Source organism: Danaus plexippus, chromosome 15 (assembly GCF_018135715.1).
Source record: "Danaus plexippus chromosome 15, MEX_DaPlex, whole genome shotgun sequence".
Lineage (NCBI taxonomy): Eukaryota > Metazoa > Arthropoda > Insecta > Lepidoptera > Nymphalidae > Danaus > Danaus plexippus.
In genome coordinates this window covers 6,129,447-6,146,868 of record NC_083547.1, presented here as the reverse complement: position 1 = coordinate 6,146,868, position 17,422 = coordinate 6,129,447, and the positions used below count along the sequence as shown (strand labels likewise).

At 31.3% G+C, this 17,422-nt stretch overlaps 1 protein-coding gene across 1 annotated transcript; it reads right to left on the bottom strand.

Annotated features, from left to right (window-relative positions):
- Positions 1–2,479: 2,479 nt before the first annotated feature.
- Positions 2,480–11,614, bottom strand: LOC133319233 (paired mesoderm homeobox protein 2B-like). The gene is made up of 3 exons (XM_061522902.1): positions 11,389–11,614; positions 2,607–2,803; positions 2,480–2,497 (listed from the first exon to the last, which is right to left on the bottom strand). The coding sequence occupies exons 1-3, from the start codon at positions 11,612–11,614 to the stop codon at positions 2,480–2,482; spliced, it is 441 nt and encodes a 146-aa protein (XP_061378886.1).
- Between the last annotated feature and the right edge of the window lie 5,808 nt (positions 11,615–17,422).

Genomic DNA, 17,422 nt, shown 5'->3' with positions numbered 1-17,422 from the left:
AAAATGTCAATATATTATCAGTATGACACCATAATAGAAGTAAAAGCCATTACAATTTGATTCCCTCTTCAGTTCAAGTGGAGTGGCAAGTGCTTGTAATCACGCGGCGCTCGGTCACGTGACAGACACGTGACCACACACGCCACCTGCGCGCGAGTGTGATCATCCCCTTAAATTGTTTCCTATTATTATATACCAATATACAAATTATAATATCTCTTGCAAAAATCTAAGCATGTTTATTCTTGGATGTTATTTATTTGTTCTATTTTAATTATACTTTGTTATGTATAAATACTATTCATAGTATGAAAAAGGTATGAATTATTTTCGTGTTGATGCATATATACATTAAGAATAGAGTGATGTATATATTTTGTGAACTTGAAATATTGATAGAAATTTAAGAATATGTACGAGTATAACATTATTTAGTGTATTGTCAAAATCAGGGATTATTCTGTACAGATTCCATCCCAACGGACAACACAACATCTAAGATCTGGATTGACATTTTGCCGGCGTTCCCGAAGGCTGGCGTGTCAATCTTTATTGTATTCGCAGGCAGCACACGTCATATTCTAGTGACCATCTTTAAATAAACAATGAACGCTGCTTTTATAATAACAAGAAACAACAACCTGTACGAGAAGCTGCATTAGACGCTCACGTATAACATAAAGGAACTTAAAAGAAAATCTTAGGCAGAACTTTGATTTAGGTCAGATATAGGTCCTCGTTATTTATCAAAAACATGTGTTATAAATAATATCTTTGTTCCGATTCGCTATCTAATCTCTCCGGCCGTACATGGATAACAATAAAACCAAAATCGTCCTCAATTATATACAATTTATCGGCTCGGACGGCGTGCAGCGCTTGATGGATTAAATTGCTCTAGCCCTATGACAACGTGGGCACGGAAAAAACACTGTGTATTACAGAACAGCTGTTCATTTTTCAAGTGATTTTCTTTTGCTCTGTAGCAGGTGGCCTTTTGTAGGCGGGATACAAACTGGAAGTTTGCTTAGCGCTTTGGACGCCCTGTTTGCACACCGCCTGATAAATTTGAGCAGAATTCGCGTGTTGAATTAGGACGGCTCGTTATATTTACCTTACCGTAATGTTAACATTTTCCGACAGCTCCCGGGAACGGTTGACCATTATATTATAATTAAATAAAATAACACACAAAAATATATAAAGATGTGATTTTAAACTTATACGAAATATTTGGTTGCATAAAAAACGAGCAATACCGTTATTTTTTTGAAAGTGGATTGCATGGGAGTACATAATTTACAAGCATTCACATACCAATCAGGAATACGGTCGTACGTCAGAATAATTTCATTAGGTGTACATTTGTTTGCACTCTACAATGAATACTGTATTTACCGCGGGTCGTGCACCCAATTTTAATTGTAATATGTGAATTCGTATTTTCCATGCGAGTTTTAATTATTGGGAGACTACATCGGGTGAATAACGCGACCGCTTCCTATATTTATAGCTCGTCGGGACCATTCCGATACACTTTTTAACTTAATGAGTGTTGCTACGTCTGATACATGGCTTTATTGTTTTCATTATGTATTGCACGTGTTTTTTATAATGGAAGTTTATGTAAACTCTTGAAGTTAGAAGTTTTTCAGCATTTTTCAAAGTTAAAGGCACATTTAATGAAACACATTAATACCTCTTTTAATTTAAACAACAAAACTAATACTATGCGAAATTGTTACTCATTTTTATTGTAAAATAAACACGAACTTAAAGTATTCAGGGCATTCTCTTAACTCATATTATTATTTATAAAACAATTCGTACACATTCAGTTGACTTAATTTCAAATTCTTCACTGTTTGAAGTAAATGTTTAATGTGAATTATTTTGTTATTTGTAAAATATGTTAATATAATAACAACACCAAAATATGACAAAATAGCTGACACTGTCGAGGGCGTCGTCATCTAGAATACAAGATGAGATAAGAGACCGAGCCGGTTGCGGTGAACGTGATCATTCTACTCACCCGATTCTGTTGCATCAAATATTCAGACAGAAGGCACGTGCATAAAAATGAGCGCCTATTATGAAATTAACAACAGCTAACCGCACTTTTGCTACATTTTTTTGGCAAGGCGCCGTCAGCCGCAGAATTACCGGACACTAATTGGACTGTGGAAATGCAGTGACGGACGGAGCGGAAAATGTTTTTTTTTTACCCAGAGGAAAAAACCCCAAATATATTATTACATTATTGTATTCATTAAATCAATGTTTTTTCGGTGTTTCCTATGTTTGTTATGTTATATATAATACAAATTTAAGCTAATATTAGCTTTTATAAGAAAGTTACATCACCAAATAGGGCTTTTATTTGAAAAACCCATTAAATTAATCAATTTGTATGAATAATTATTTCACATGGCTTATAACTGTTTAAAGAGTGGTAACCATTCCTGCTTTTTATCACTCACTCCAAACAATACACCTATAATATATATAACGGTGAAAATGTATTGTTTAATAATATATAACGATAAAATAAACAATAAAAATAGTATTTTTAATAGTACACTGATATAATATAAGCTTCTAACCTGCACTCTCGCTTCCGTGAGATCTATTTTCATTGCTATTTCTTCCCTGGTATATATGTCAGGGTAGTGCGTCTCCTGGAAGGCTCTTTCCAGCTCTTTCAGTTGTGCTGAAGTGAAGGTCGTTCTGATTCTACGCTGTTTTCTCTTCTCGGTCAAAGAACCCTCGTGCCCGCCGTACACTTTGTATGGGAGACCCGCTGAAAGCGATATTATCATTATAATATATCAACCAAACTGCCTCAATACATGCAATGATATAATATACTCCGTACACTTTAAGAAAAATTTAATGTTTTCATACCGACACTATATTTAGATGAAATTGCAAAAATAAAATGCTTTTTATCCTGATTCATAATTTTGTTTATATCAATAGTATATATGTAATTAAATATAACATCAATAATGATAGACCAAAACACACGTAAATAACCTCATTACATTAGGAGGTAAAAACACAATGATTTACAAAGATCACTCTATGAAATCCGTGAACGAGCGGCCATTTTTATCTCCCCTCGAACAAACCGTACCTACTCCTTTATATACCTACGCGGTATGTAAATATTGTTTGACGTTTTAATTAAGACCTTATCTTATTTATGCTGTTTTATATTTTATTACGCGTAATATTTTTTTATGTTATTATGTTTGTTTTCATTTAATTCTTTATAATACTATTTTTGTTGTAAGTAAGTTGTGTATAATATACTTATAATACAACATCTGCTTCAGATCGAAATCTTTGAAAATATGTTTATAGTTTAAATTATTAGTAATTATATAATTTAAATAATCGAATGAGTTGTTATTATTGAAGAAAACAATGAAATTTAATAAAAAATATTATAAGGATTAGTAATAATGAAATGTTAGTCGTATAAGGATATAACTCCGCGTAATATAAATTGTGAGGCTCTATAGAAAAACCGTAGCGGTGGCATGTCGCGTAGCATTGGTATCGATCGTAGCCGCTCTACGACCTGCTACGGAAAGTAACTGCACTCTTATTATCTACGAGATACGTAGCTCCGTTCAAGATTTATTTAGATTTAAATCACTTAGAAATTTTACAATAGAATTACTACAATGATTCTTAATACAGTGATTATAAGAAGAATATTTTTTTTAATGATAACTAGAACTATGAATGTAAAATAACAGCTGTATAATGCTACTTTATAATAGACAAAATCCCACGACATTAGTATCATTGGCATACCGCAGACCGCACGCGCAACGACAATTACTTCAAATGAACCGGAATTAATCGAGACCCGCTTCTTGGCCGAACTGCGGTCTCATTTGCATTATTAATAGAGGGGGAATCCCCATGTCATTGTAACCCCCCCCAAACCCCCCTCCCCCTAGCCCCCATCCCCGCAATTTGCGAGACCTAATGAATAGGATTCCACCAAGATGTTCTTATATTGTTTAATTCGAGTTTGCTGTTCGTGGGTCAGGTTTCTTAGTGTTATTACTCGGTTTATTATTTTATATAAGTGTTATGTTTATATTATTAGAAATTTCTGCTTTTAAAATGTTATTATCATGGTTAAGGAGACAATGATCGGACCATTCGTATAAAAGCGAGGAATTCATACGATCTTCAGTTTTGTGATGATTTAATCAAATCTATATTCATTATTGTTTATAAAAGCGGATTTTGATTATATGATTTTGGCGAATAAGTATAAAAAAGTCAACCTAACTCAATTATATATATGATAAAAGGTATGAAACGGTACGTGTGGTAGCGATAATGCTCTAGAAAATACAAATATCAATTATTGTCAATGAAAAATCCTTCAAAACTATTTTATATAAATAATAGATAATCTATTAAATTAAGAATAAAAATGTGATTTACAAATAAATGAATGAAAATTCCAAATAAATGCATTTCGTTGGGCTTTAAACTTCCTAATTAGTGAGTAAACGTGAGGACGTGCTACATTTGTATCGTCAGAAGGCAATTAATTCCGAAGTGTTATGATCCCTGCTCCTCCAAACTACAGACGGTTCCTTAATTACTTGCCAGAATTAGCTTGGTTGTATACACTTATATTGTAAGAATCTTTACAATTACCTCTACTTATCTATGAACAGCTTAATCAGTTCTAAAATATTTATACCAAAGAGGTTTTATATATGGCTCAGTTAATCTCCGGTACCCTCACATATTATTTATTATGCATCTCATTGTATTCTATTATATGTGGCCTGTAAAGTCAATCGTTTCCTCATCAAAAAGTGGTTCATTTTTCTCGCGTCTCGTGCGAACTTCGCTAACATTCATAATGCAAACATTTTCGGCGCGTCGTCGACATCCGACATATTGTGGAAGGGTTGCCAGATTAATGGTAGCCTTTACTGGATCAAAAAATTTGTTTCCCTCAAGATTTTATACATAAAGCGTCTTGTTGAAACTCCTTGACAAACAGTTCGGAAATTATAATATATTATACTTATAAGGATAGTGGATTTTCAAAAATAGAACATAAATTAGACTGTACATACTATTCTGTAAAACTACACCCAGTTGTTGTTTAACTTATATTTTTTTTTATAACCTTACATATATTTTAGTCTTCAGATCTCTTTACCATCTCAGAAATTTTTATTTTAAACTAAAATATCAGCTGCTTAAAACACTTTTTTTTAATAATGACGACGAACATTGGAATTGATACTTTTTTAAAAAACCTTCTTTTGGCCTTCAATAAGTAAAAAGGTATAATTTGATCGGAGAATTATTTCATTATGTTCATAAACTAGCAACATTTATCTTTACCGGGTTTATAGGCTGAGTGTAATAAATTTGTACATAAATAATCATTATATTCTTTTCATCAGTCATTTCATAAATTGTGACGTAGTAAAAATTCTATTAATGTAATGACGATCTGAAACCGCGGACACAATATGTCTAACTGAAATGTCAAAAAATATATATTTATTTTAGATTAATTGTCATAGCTTTGTTAAATAAGCTATAACTGTAGTAGAAATTTAGATAATATTTTTTATAATTATCTATTTTTCCATTTCGTGGTTTATAACTACATTAACGGTTTTCAAAGAGAAAGTGCTTGTGTTAGGACACCATGAAGATTTTCATACGTACTATTTTATATTCTATTCAGAGTTAATATTAAAAATATATGTAAATTTACATATACTTATTATGTATGCGTCTACTCAAAAGTTTTGAATACCCTTCAATGAGAATTAATTTAATGTCATAGAAACTTAATATAAAATCAAACCATTAATTAATTAACTACTTAACTAATCAGTAACTTAATCATTAAACTCAATAATAAGTTTTTGAAAGCGCCTTTGAATGGAATGAAAAATATGAGATTTCTAAAACTAAAAAAATTACAAGTAGTTAAGAAAAATCAATTTTATATATAAACACTATTACTTAATCAATTCCTTAAGTAAAAACTATATTAAATTACAAAAAATATTAACGTTTTTTCGCCAATAAAGCGGATACAAATGTTCGTGAAACATAGACAGTAAAAAGTCGACTATAGTGTAGAAAGGCAATACATTTTATATTTGCAAATAAACATGTAGGTAAATTTCCGTAATGGCCGCCGTAAAACAGGCACTCACAAGCTAAATACACTCAAGTATGTGGGTAGTCGTAAAAACAATATCAGTAATATTGCGTTTTTGTAAAGCATTATGATAATTTGTTAATAAAATAAATACGAATAAACTATACATACATATTTAAATACATCAAAAAAATATATATTAACCTATTGGATTGTTAGACGATGTTTTTCGAATATAATATTATATAACATACTAGTCTATATGAAATAAAACATTCGTAAAACAGAAGCAACGTTACATTGTAAAGTTACGATGCCTGCCCGCGACGCAGCTCAACTGTGAGATATTGCTTTTTTTATGGCCCACTCTTCTATACTTACTGGGACAATATAGATCACATGATGCGATAAAACATTGCCGTCGGTGCCACCAAATCGAATTAACCCGTCCACTTGCATGCAAAGCGCCAAGGATGGATATTGGTTTTGGTTAGACACCCAACATTCAAATGTACCGGCTCGGTTACAAATCAAATCATATAATCAGATATGCTTCGAACGTTTCTCGTTTGTTTTTTTACAAGACATTATTGATCTTTATACTATGTAAATGCCTATGTACTATGTGAGACGGCTGAATGTTTTTGTCTTGTTTGTAGTCCAACCATTACATCGCCGAGACGATATTTTTTTTGGGTTCCGTATTCAACTAATCCATTCAGTGTATCATAAAGTCAAGTGTATGATTTTTTTTTTCAAAACGAAGAAAACTTTCCAATCAACAGTGTACGAAATTGCGCTTCGATTAATAGAGAAGACTGTATTACGCTTGTTCTTAATAAAATATTAACGTTCAATAAAATAGCGAAACTTTACTCTTTTCACTGTTGTATGTGTGTAAGTGTGGTCATAATCCTTAATAAACTGACACTTAGATTACATAAAAATCTTTACAGTAAACTAAACTGATATATAAAGCTTTAAGTACTACATGTTTACTACAGGTCTCCATCATCACACTGCATACGAAGCGTTTCCTGTTTCTCATTTAATACACACATATGTTACATTAATACTATGCTGTCGAATGTTGATGAATGTATTACTTTAAACGCTCCGTATGGAGTTGTGTCGATACAAATCCGTGGTAAGCGTACTTAAGTATGTAGCGTAGTGAGTGAAATATTAAAACATTGCTATGCAAATATAAATGTCGGTGATGGTTTAGGAATTTATGAAATTTAGGAATAAGACTTTCTTAGGAAGAAAGAATAATTACATTGTTTAATTATATATGTACATGGGATTTATTTTTATCATCAAATGAATAGAAAGATAATATATTAATTTTATATGATAATTGAAATAATTTAGGAACATACGCTCATATAATACTTGTATATACATAACCCTCCTTTATCGTAGTCGAGTAACCCGAAGAGAAAGTAAAATATCTCTTAATTCGAACATTACAATTAACTCTATACGTATAAATTAAATATACTATATACTATTTTTATTTATAAGTTTACCTTAAATTCGTTTCTTTTTAAATTTAGCACACCATGATGTTATAAGAGAATCAATGCAATCTATATAAGAGAGTCGTGTTCCAACTAATATAAAATAGCGTCACATACTTTGAGCCAAGAAGCCAAGAGGCTCAGCTGACTAGAAGTAAATCCGGTTAATAAACATAAACATATAATTCTTGTAATTGTACTACAATTAATACGCGAACTTGTAATTAATTTCTTGGTGATTAACGTCGGGCATAAGGCGGGCTTACTGAAGATTACGCGGGGAGAGTTATTGTTGCGTGGGTGAAGCTGGCTTGAGGGAAACTCGTCAGGGGAGGGCGGGGCAGTCCAGAGGCTAAGATTCTAAAGGCAAGAGTGGTGCTGTCCTCCCTCTAAGATGCTCGCGGACGCCGCCGCCAATTAGGGGCGCAATCGCTCACGCGGCTACATACCCCCCAGCCCGCTACCCCCGGCCCTAAACCAGAACGATCTGTGTGCCGCGACATCGCCTCGCTTCCCCCAAACCAGCCACTTGTTCTCAAAATGAAAACGACTTCACTTTAAGCAATACCGAGCTGCTGTACCTATTAGTTTCGGGACCGTTGTCATAATCGTGATACAATAGTGTTTACTATTCGATTATTATTATAGCATACAATTTAATATATTTTCGACTGCTTTATAGATTTTTCTTCAACAATTTTTACATTTAATTGATATTTTTATAGTATATATGTAGATATATGACTATATACTTATGTTATTATGAGAGGACTTTTAGCCAATTAGTTAAATAAATGTATTTTATTTTTCTTATACACTATTTAATATACACATTATACATATAATATATTATATATTGTTACCCATAATTAAAACGTGTTGTTGAAACATAGAATCCACTCGATAGAACCATTCTACATATCACGAAGTAAAATCTATTTATAAAAATATCTCTCTACTAAAGATAATTAATATTACAATGTAAATAAAGCGATGAATTTTATTATATGATAAAAAAATCTACGAATTACTTATATATCTATAGTAAAATGTTTATACTGAATTGAATTATTAATGACAGTATTTTATTATTATTTTTTGTGTTTATTTTTTTTTATCTGTTACTTTTTATAAAAACGATAATTCATGTCGATTTATATAGACGAGATATTTAATGTTTTGTGATTAAAATATCATTAGGTTTTTTTATTTTAATTTTAATAACGTATTTTTATAAACGAGTTTTTATATTTTTTACGGATGCCATCTTTTAAATATTTCTCAATGGCCAGCGTCTTATATTATGAAGCTTATATTACAGAATTACAAGCTTTCAATAAAATAAAAAATCACACTCGAAATATATAATACATACCTTATTTAAAAAAAATACACCTTCAGAACTTTCTTAGGTTTGAGATAAATGATTTCAATATTCAAAATACTTATATACTATATTAAAGTATACGTAAATAGCTTTACTATTTGGAGGCTACATTTTCTTTCAGTCAGATTTCCATCTATTGGACACCGCCATATATACGTACAGACAAGAGGTACAGAGATATATAGAATGGTTCTAGGGGTGAAGTGAAACACTTTGACAGACCAGCCAAGGCATATTTTCTCAAATTTGTGAAGTTATTTTTTATTATTTGTATGTTTTTATTTATAATTGAAATAACTATTGTGTTATCAGTTTTTAAAAAGCATCTATTAATTAAATGACATTTAGGTATGACGTCAAATCTAGATAAAATATCAGAAGCCTACCACAATTTTGTATCCACACTAAATACGAAGCGTCAATAGTTATATCACTCAGATATCTTTTCACATTATAGCATTAATGTAGATTATTGGATGAAAAACGGGCAACGTTTCGTTTATACTTTGGATAGAAACTTGTGCTAAGCACACATATAATATATCTTTAGATATCTTGTTCTCTATTGATATCAGATCATTCCAATTCCCTAATTATAAAACGAAGATTAATATTTAATTCATAAAAGTCAGATAATTACGAGAAAATTTTTGTTAAACGGCTACCATTTGAAAAAGACATATTTAACCCAAATCAGTACTAAGTTTTATATCAAAATATGTACGATATGTTAAATTAATTAATCATTTAATTAATTAATGAAGAAATATTCAAAATAACAAATAAATTGATGTAAAATTTAATATAAAAAATACTATTAACAGATGAATATATTTAAGGAGGTTATTATGTTGTTTTTTTTATTATTTTAGTCCACTCGCATATCAAGGGCGATCTTTCAAAATAAAATCAATCTGTATGGGTAATGAGATGTGGAATTTTTTTTATACCACTAAACCAATAAAGTCATGGAAGATTATATACACAAAAATACATACCATATATATATATATATATATCATCTTCAATATACCTTGAGATACTACTGTGCATGGTGTATCACGGGTGATATCCACAAATATTAAAGAATTCACCAAAATTTTATTTGTATTAGAATTTATAGCATGAGGAAGGTATTTTTTTATTATTAGATATTTTTGTTATAAAATGAATATTTTTAAATTGACTCTTCCATTAGTTCTAGTGTAATTAAGGACTTCAAGAAGAAAAACATGTGTTTCTAAGGAAGAAAATTAATATCAAAAAAAAGGAAACATTTCAGAAAATGGCTCCCGATTTGTTATAAATAGTTTTTCCAATCCAATGACATCATTATATATTTCTTAATACAATTATATGTTCCATAGACATTTATTTTTAAATGCAAGACACAAAAAAAAATAAAAAACAAAAAAAAACAAAGAAAAGGTAAATATTGATAAATGCATTTAAACGAACGCTTTAAATAAAAAATTACATCATTGAGCGTGTTTAGTTGGAAAATTCTGTTATAAATTTTCACATAATGCACATAATTAAATCAGTTCCGATAGTGCCTATTATTATGGGGTCCATAAATAAAGATTTTTCAACCATTTGTATTGAGTCCGTGTTATGAGAATGATTATTTTGTCTTTGTAACGTACCTTCAATGAAAATATAAGGTCAAGTCATTCGCAAAAATATAAAACAAATGATTTTTAAGATAATGTCAATTAACGTGTTGTTAAAAAGCGATAAAATGAAGGCAAATTGTCGCTATTAATACATATTTTTGTTATAGAATCTCTCTCCGTCATACGTGCAGAGGAATTGGCGACAGGAACGATTATTTTCAGTTAAAGATCAAAATTAACGGAATTTATAAGATGAAAAAATTATACCTCCCAAATAAAATATAATTACTTAATGGTATAAGAAGCTCTATATAAAAGTTTCGTTATTACCAAACATTTTTTTCATATTCAAATTAAATAGAGAATATTAATTTTGAGATCTTTTTGTTATAGTTTTTACACGTTCTGAAGAATTCATTACAACATCAATATTGGCGTTTAGTTAAAAAAAAAACATATTTAAATGACCTGTAAATTATCTAGTATAAAATTCTCTCAGTGGAATTTATGTTACTTTGCGACGGTATCGGTTAATGTCTTTAATAACATTATTCAGTTAAATGACAATAAATAGTGTCACTAACTATTAGTTTTTTTAGTTAGTTCTCGTTGTGACTAGATATATCTTAAACAACATTAGTTAAGCATAACGGTCATCGTATATTATAATCGGACTCTACTTACGTTGTAGATTCATAGCCGGCGGGAAGATGTGGTGGTTCCTCATGGTGGTGTCCTGGGGACGGGCGCACTGCGGCGGCGGGGGCTGGTATCTCATGCCCTGGTAGCGATACGCAGCCTGCGACATCTGACCACAGGAGGCCAGCTCGCCCCACGACAACTCGCCACCACCGCCCAAACAGCCACCATCGAACCCACCACCGGCCCCGCTCAGATATCCGTACTCCATGCCTATCCACTCCCTAACATCAGCTCAATAACTCAGAGTCCAATTCGTTAGTTTCGTCTTATGGACGCTCACCGCATAATTAGTTACGATCGAATTATGATTACAGATGGTATCGGATCTCTGGGATAATTTCTGCCGGAGGACCGCGCGCTCGCCCCACTTGAAATCGAATGATAAGCCTAATTCAATAAGGGCGAGCCTGGAGCAGAGGCGGGGCTCACCCCCGGGACGGCCAATGGCTGTTTCCGTTGCCGGGGACGCCGCCCTAACCCCGCGCCTTCGCCCCGCGCGCTCGAGGGTGCATGTCACGACACTTGTCTACTTTTCTTTCCGCCGACAGTTTCTTTGTCATTGAGGAAAATAAAAAAGTTGTAATTAACGAGCCAGGTAGGCACTAATGAATGGCTCCTGGACTATTTAATTCAGATCGTTGCTTTGCTTATATATAATATGATCAGGTAAATAATGTATTGCAAGTTGGTTCGTCTCTTGTATAAGTAAGGGAAGCCTCGCGTTTGATTGATCACGTCCTGCTCTGGGGGACTTGTGACGCGGATAACTTTTCACGAGACTGAAAACTGAAAAGCTCTGAGGTTTCTCGCTTAACTGTAATTAATGAGTTCAATTGATTGAAACACACAAACTACCGAAATAAAATATTATGTATTGATTATTATAATTTCGTAACGCCTGCTATGAACTCGTTAGCAATTTTTATGTTCAAAAATATGATGTTGATTTATTTGTTCCTATACAGCTACGGGGAAGCTATGTGAGAAAATGACTTGTATAATATTCGCATACGACGTACAATTCCCGGAGATCCCACGGGAGACGCGACGCATCCCACTTTATATATTATTTATCTTAATTGTACGAGTGAGCCCTTTTTTCTTTTTTCCGTTTGATATATTAGAAGAATGCAGTTGCATTTTGACGATGTTTCAATTGTTTTTTAATTGGCTTTTGTCTTCCTGTCTCTTTATTGCGTTATAATACATATTTTTAATAACTAACTGCGCCCGCGACTTTGTCTATGCATAGAACTTATGGTATTATTAAAAAAAAAAAAATTTACTAAAATAAAAGAATCTCTTACTCCTTATCATGCCAGTTATCTGTCAGTTAAAATCCCCTCAAAATCGGTTCAGCGATTTCATTAGCGGGAACATACAAACAAACAGACATAGATTGTAACCAATGTTATACAAGTGTATATATTATATACAGTGTATATTTCTATACACATTTAATGATATTTTTTTTTCTATTTCACTTTCTTCCATAAAACTATTTCTTTAAAATTGAAATCTCTGGTACTACTTAACTATAGAAAATATATTTGCTTATAAAAAGTGTTTACTAAAAATTATTTTATTCGTGTTAATTTTTGTTATGTATGAAGAGAAAAAATTGCATTATTTTCCTTTTAAATGAAACTAATATTTTTCAGCAACCGTGATCACGGGCAAGCGAGATGTGACCCGTGATCACGGTTGCTGAAAAGTAACCGAAACGTCGGGAGTACGTAGTTTTTTACAAAAATAAATCACGCGTAGTTTATCCGAAAAATATTAGTTTCGTTTAAATGAATAAAACTCGCGTAAATCTTAGATCTCGTTATTTTCCCTATTAAAAACTCTTAGGTACAAATGCGATTATTTACCTTTAACATTAACATCAATAAGAATTCTATTTAATAGTAAGAGATCTTAAGTTAAAGACGTCATTAGTTACAAATATAATATAACCGTAACTAAAGTGTACATAACTATATATATTTCTTTAAATTAACGGACGTATATATATAGCGTTGTCGGCAAATATACAATGTTAAGGAATACATATTTTTTGAAGCTATTAACTAAATTCACAAACCAATCCTGGTAACAGAATTATTATTAACCTAAAAATATTACATAACCTCAACATCAATCGATGGCTAAAACCCGAAACATGGTACGCATTTCGTTATCAACGTGGCCTAATAAAAAGGCGGCAATTCGCGAAGTTGATGTCTTATTTCTTATTTACTGAGCCTGGAGGGAAAAACAAGTCGCCAAGTAAAATATGTGATCACTTAGCAACCTGCAATCAAACAACTGCGATGTATTTCACTTTCTCCGCCGTTTTATTATGTTTATTTAGTTTCGTTCCCTGCTTTTCCGATTATTAAAATGAAATTATTCAAAGGAATGATTATAAAACGCACAATAATATGTCTTATGTTGATATAGTTTAAGGTTCTATTTTTATTATTTTATCGGTTTATCTGTTGATGCTGAACAAAAAACACTAGGTGCTGGCGTATGCGATTTCAAAGTTAAGTGAATTGCCTTTATTGGAGGGAGTTTTAACTCGAAAGTAAAAAAAAAAATATTTTTTTTTTTAATACCAAATTTCAGCTATAGCATAACGATTTCATCCATGGGCAAAAAAATACTCAAAAGAAAAAATATATTTACCCTATACGCACACAAGTAAAGTCAAGAATAAATGATATTAGCTTAAATCATAACCAAACTATATATAATTGGTTAAAAAAAACCTATTCATAAATAAGCAAATATCAACAAATCACATACATAAGGAAAACAAAGAATACTCTCATACTAGGACTTGCAACTAATCTGATAATGCAGCGGTTATAGGCGAATGCGTGCGTCGTATAATTCAATTTACGCCCTCAACAGTCGACCCCAGCCCCGGACCACATGCTGGCACACGCTCACTGTTTTTAATTAACGATCAACTATATGTCATTCTTAACTTTTTATATGTTTTAAGATGCGCTCTAATCGTCAAGTAATAGTTTTGACGTTTGACATTTCCTAAATGTCAAATAAGACCTAGTATATATATACGACTATACAGATAATATATATTTCATTAAACAAATTAATAAAAACTGCAAATTGATAGTAGATTTTTATATAGACTTGCAATGTTATATAATAGCCGACATATTTTTTTTACTTAAATTAAGAGAAAAGCTGCAAAATTTATCGAAAGAATTACATCTTATAATGTCTTCATCTTATAAACGCGTTTGTGACTATTCGCATAACTATTGATAGCAAAAATTATCGTAAGCAATTTCAAACTTTATATTTAAATATCACATTAAAAAATCTACATTTGTGTATAAACTTGGATCATGTTATTAATCTCCGTGGACGAAAGTAACAAAACTATCTCCTTTGCTAGAATAAAAACGTTTGATTCAAGTGGCACAGTTTATAAAAAAATTTAGGTCCCAAATAATTATTACTTAATGATACCTCCTTTACAAGTGTTATGAATACCTGTAATAAAACTTTGAATCAAATAATAAATCACTTAACAACTTATTACACAATTACAATACACAATTTGTTATATACCTTCTGCTGTTTCTTTGCAAAGCCAAGATATCTTAATAAAATCATTGAAAATGTATGTGTCTAATTCGACCAAGCAAATTAGATTCGGAACAGAATATCTTACTGAGATATTGAAATAGGTTTATATGTCATTTCTATTAAAAACATATATTGTATGTTAAGCTCATTTCAAACTAATATTAGTTTTGTTACATTTAAAATTTATTCACTCGTATCACGTTGAATCAACTTATCGATGGTTTTAATTCGGACAGAAGATAGAACACAAAATTCGGTCTATGTTTTTGTGACTAAGTAGGTCACGTAATTATGAAGTTCCGAGTAACTATGAACATATAGCCTTCAAATTCAAAATAAGTATGGAATTCTATTGAATAATATGTATGAAATTGTGAAGGTATATTGGTCTAACCGGAAACTGGTCTTAGTAATTCTTCATCATAGCCACAGCTATCCTAGTTTATAATCTGCGTTAGAGTTTTGAGTGGGAGGGTCGCCACCTGCGCGCTTGATTGATGATCTGCCATTGCTATGATTGCTAACAGTGTCCTGTACCTTCAAGCGGCTCTATTTAAACTAGAATATTGTTAACATACAACAAGAAGGTCTCGACTCTAGAGAGTCACGCAAACATTTACAAAAAAAAATTACATATATATATGCGTTTTCCAAAATTCCACGGCCTAAGATATGTAAATATTTCCTATTCCTATACAGTTATTATTCAAAAGCAATGTTATAAATTATAATTTTCTTTGTTACGTGTACTTATAATTTTTATATCAAAATTTTTCTATTAAATTCCGTAATTTTTGTAACTCAATTTTAATTAGTCTCAAGTCTGTTTGCTTTTCTTTCCACTTCATGTACATTTATTAACAGCATATTTTTTATAACTCAAAACTTTCTAATTCAAATGAAAAATAGCGATCGTATTATTTTAAAACGAACGTAATTACTTAAGTTAAAATATTAACATTTCTTTGTGAAGCAATGTATGAGCACTTAATTAGTTTTATATTCGAAACATTTCATAACTAAGTTTTCGATTACGCTGATATATTTAAGCGATCTACAAGGAGTTGTTATGTAAATAGTTAATTTTTCACATCCTACATGTTAAGTATATCAAAAGAAGACCGAAACAGTGCTTGTCATTTTCCAAATCGATATCTATTTAAATGAAACTAATATTTTTCGGATAAACTACGCGGATTTTTATTATTTTAAAAAACTACATAATCCCGACGTTTCGGTTACTTTTCAGCAACCGTGATCACGGTTTTAAAATAATAAAAATCCGCGTCGTTTATCCGAAAAATATTAGTTTCATTTAAATCAATAAAACTCGTGAAAATCTTAGATCTCATTAAATCCGATATATAGATTTAAAAAATTTAAATAACCAAAAATTTTTTTATTTAACATAAAATATTCGAAAGATATTATTAAAATCAACACGTAGAAAACACCATCACATTCGACGTTAAGATATCAAGGAACAAACGGATCGGGGAGTTTTAGGAGTCCGCAAGCCAATGAAAAAAACCGCCAGAGAGCGCTCCAGGCGCCTGGCAAACACCGTCTCCTGAGAGCCGCTCATTAGTTGTTCAAACAGTGGCGGCCACTTTGACAAGTGCGAGCCCATCCTACGTCTAGAGCCCTTCCCCTTCACTGATCTAACGTTAACTTAGCTATTGAACTGCACATTGTAAACAGCGGTCTGTTTCATTAAGGAACCTTTTTAAATTTAACCTCCTTTGCTATTGGATATTTTTAAATGATTAAACTTATATTTTTTCTATTCATTTTGTGCTACAAATGCACCGAACAAAGGCAATTTCTCATAAATTATAGCTATTTTGTTATTGTCTAATTCGAAGTGAAAGTAAAAATAATAATAAATTTATCTACCACTTTCAATATATTTTCCCCTTTTTCTTTCATTGCAATATCTTCATACCCAAAAGGAAATTGGAATTTTAATTTCAATTGCGTAATAATACAATATAACTTAATGATACATCACAATTAATAATATTTATTTCTGACGTTTAAAATGTCAAAATAAAAGAACATTATCGCTTTTGCTTTTTGAATTAAGTACATATTCTTGTTGAATTTTAATTTACTTGTGTAACTGACATCTAGTTAGAAATAAGTACAAATATATTGCCATCTATGGGTTTTTAGCTTAACTGTAAAAGTAGGTTATAACATTCCTTTCCCCACCAGTCCCAAAATACCCCTGGCGTTTGTTAAATTAGAGATAGGGGTCGCTGGTAAGAATAGCTTTAAAAGTTATCCGATAGATGGCGCAAATCCAAAAGTTACTTTCAAAAGTTAAAAATGTTTTAACTTTAAAGATAGTAAACAGTATTAATTTCGACAACCTTTGATTTGAGTTATTTCCAAACACATTTCT

Bases quoted from the DNA above. Each gene is read 5' to 3' on its own strand.
- LOC133319233 (XM_061522902.1), bottom strand. From the start codon at position 11,614: ATGGAGTACGGATATCTGAGCGGGGCCGGTGGTGGGTTCGATGGTGGC. The intron at 2,804-11,388 runs GTAAGTAGAGTC...TATCGCTTTCAG, and splicing joins GCCGGCTATGAATCTACAAC to CGGGTCTCCCATACAAAGTG.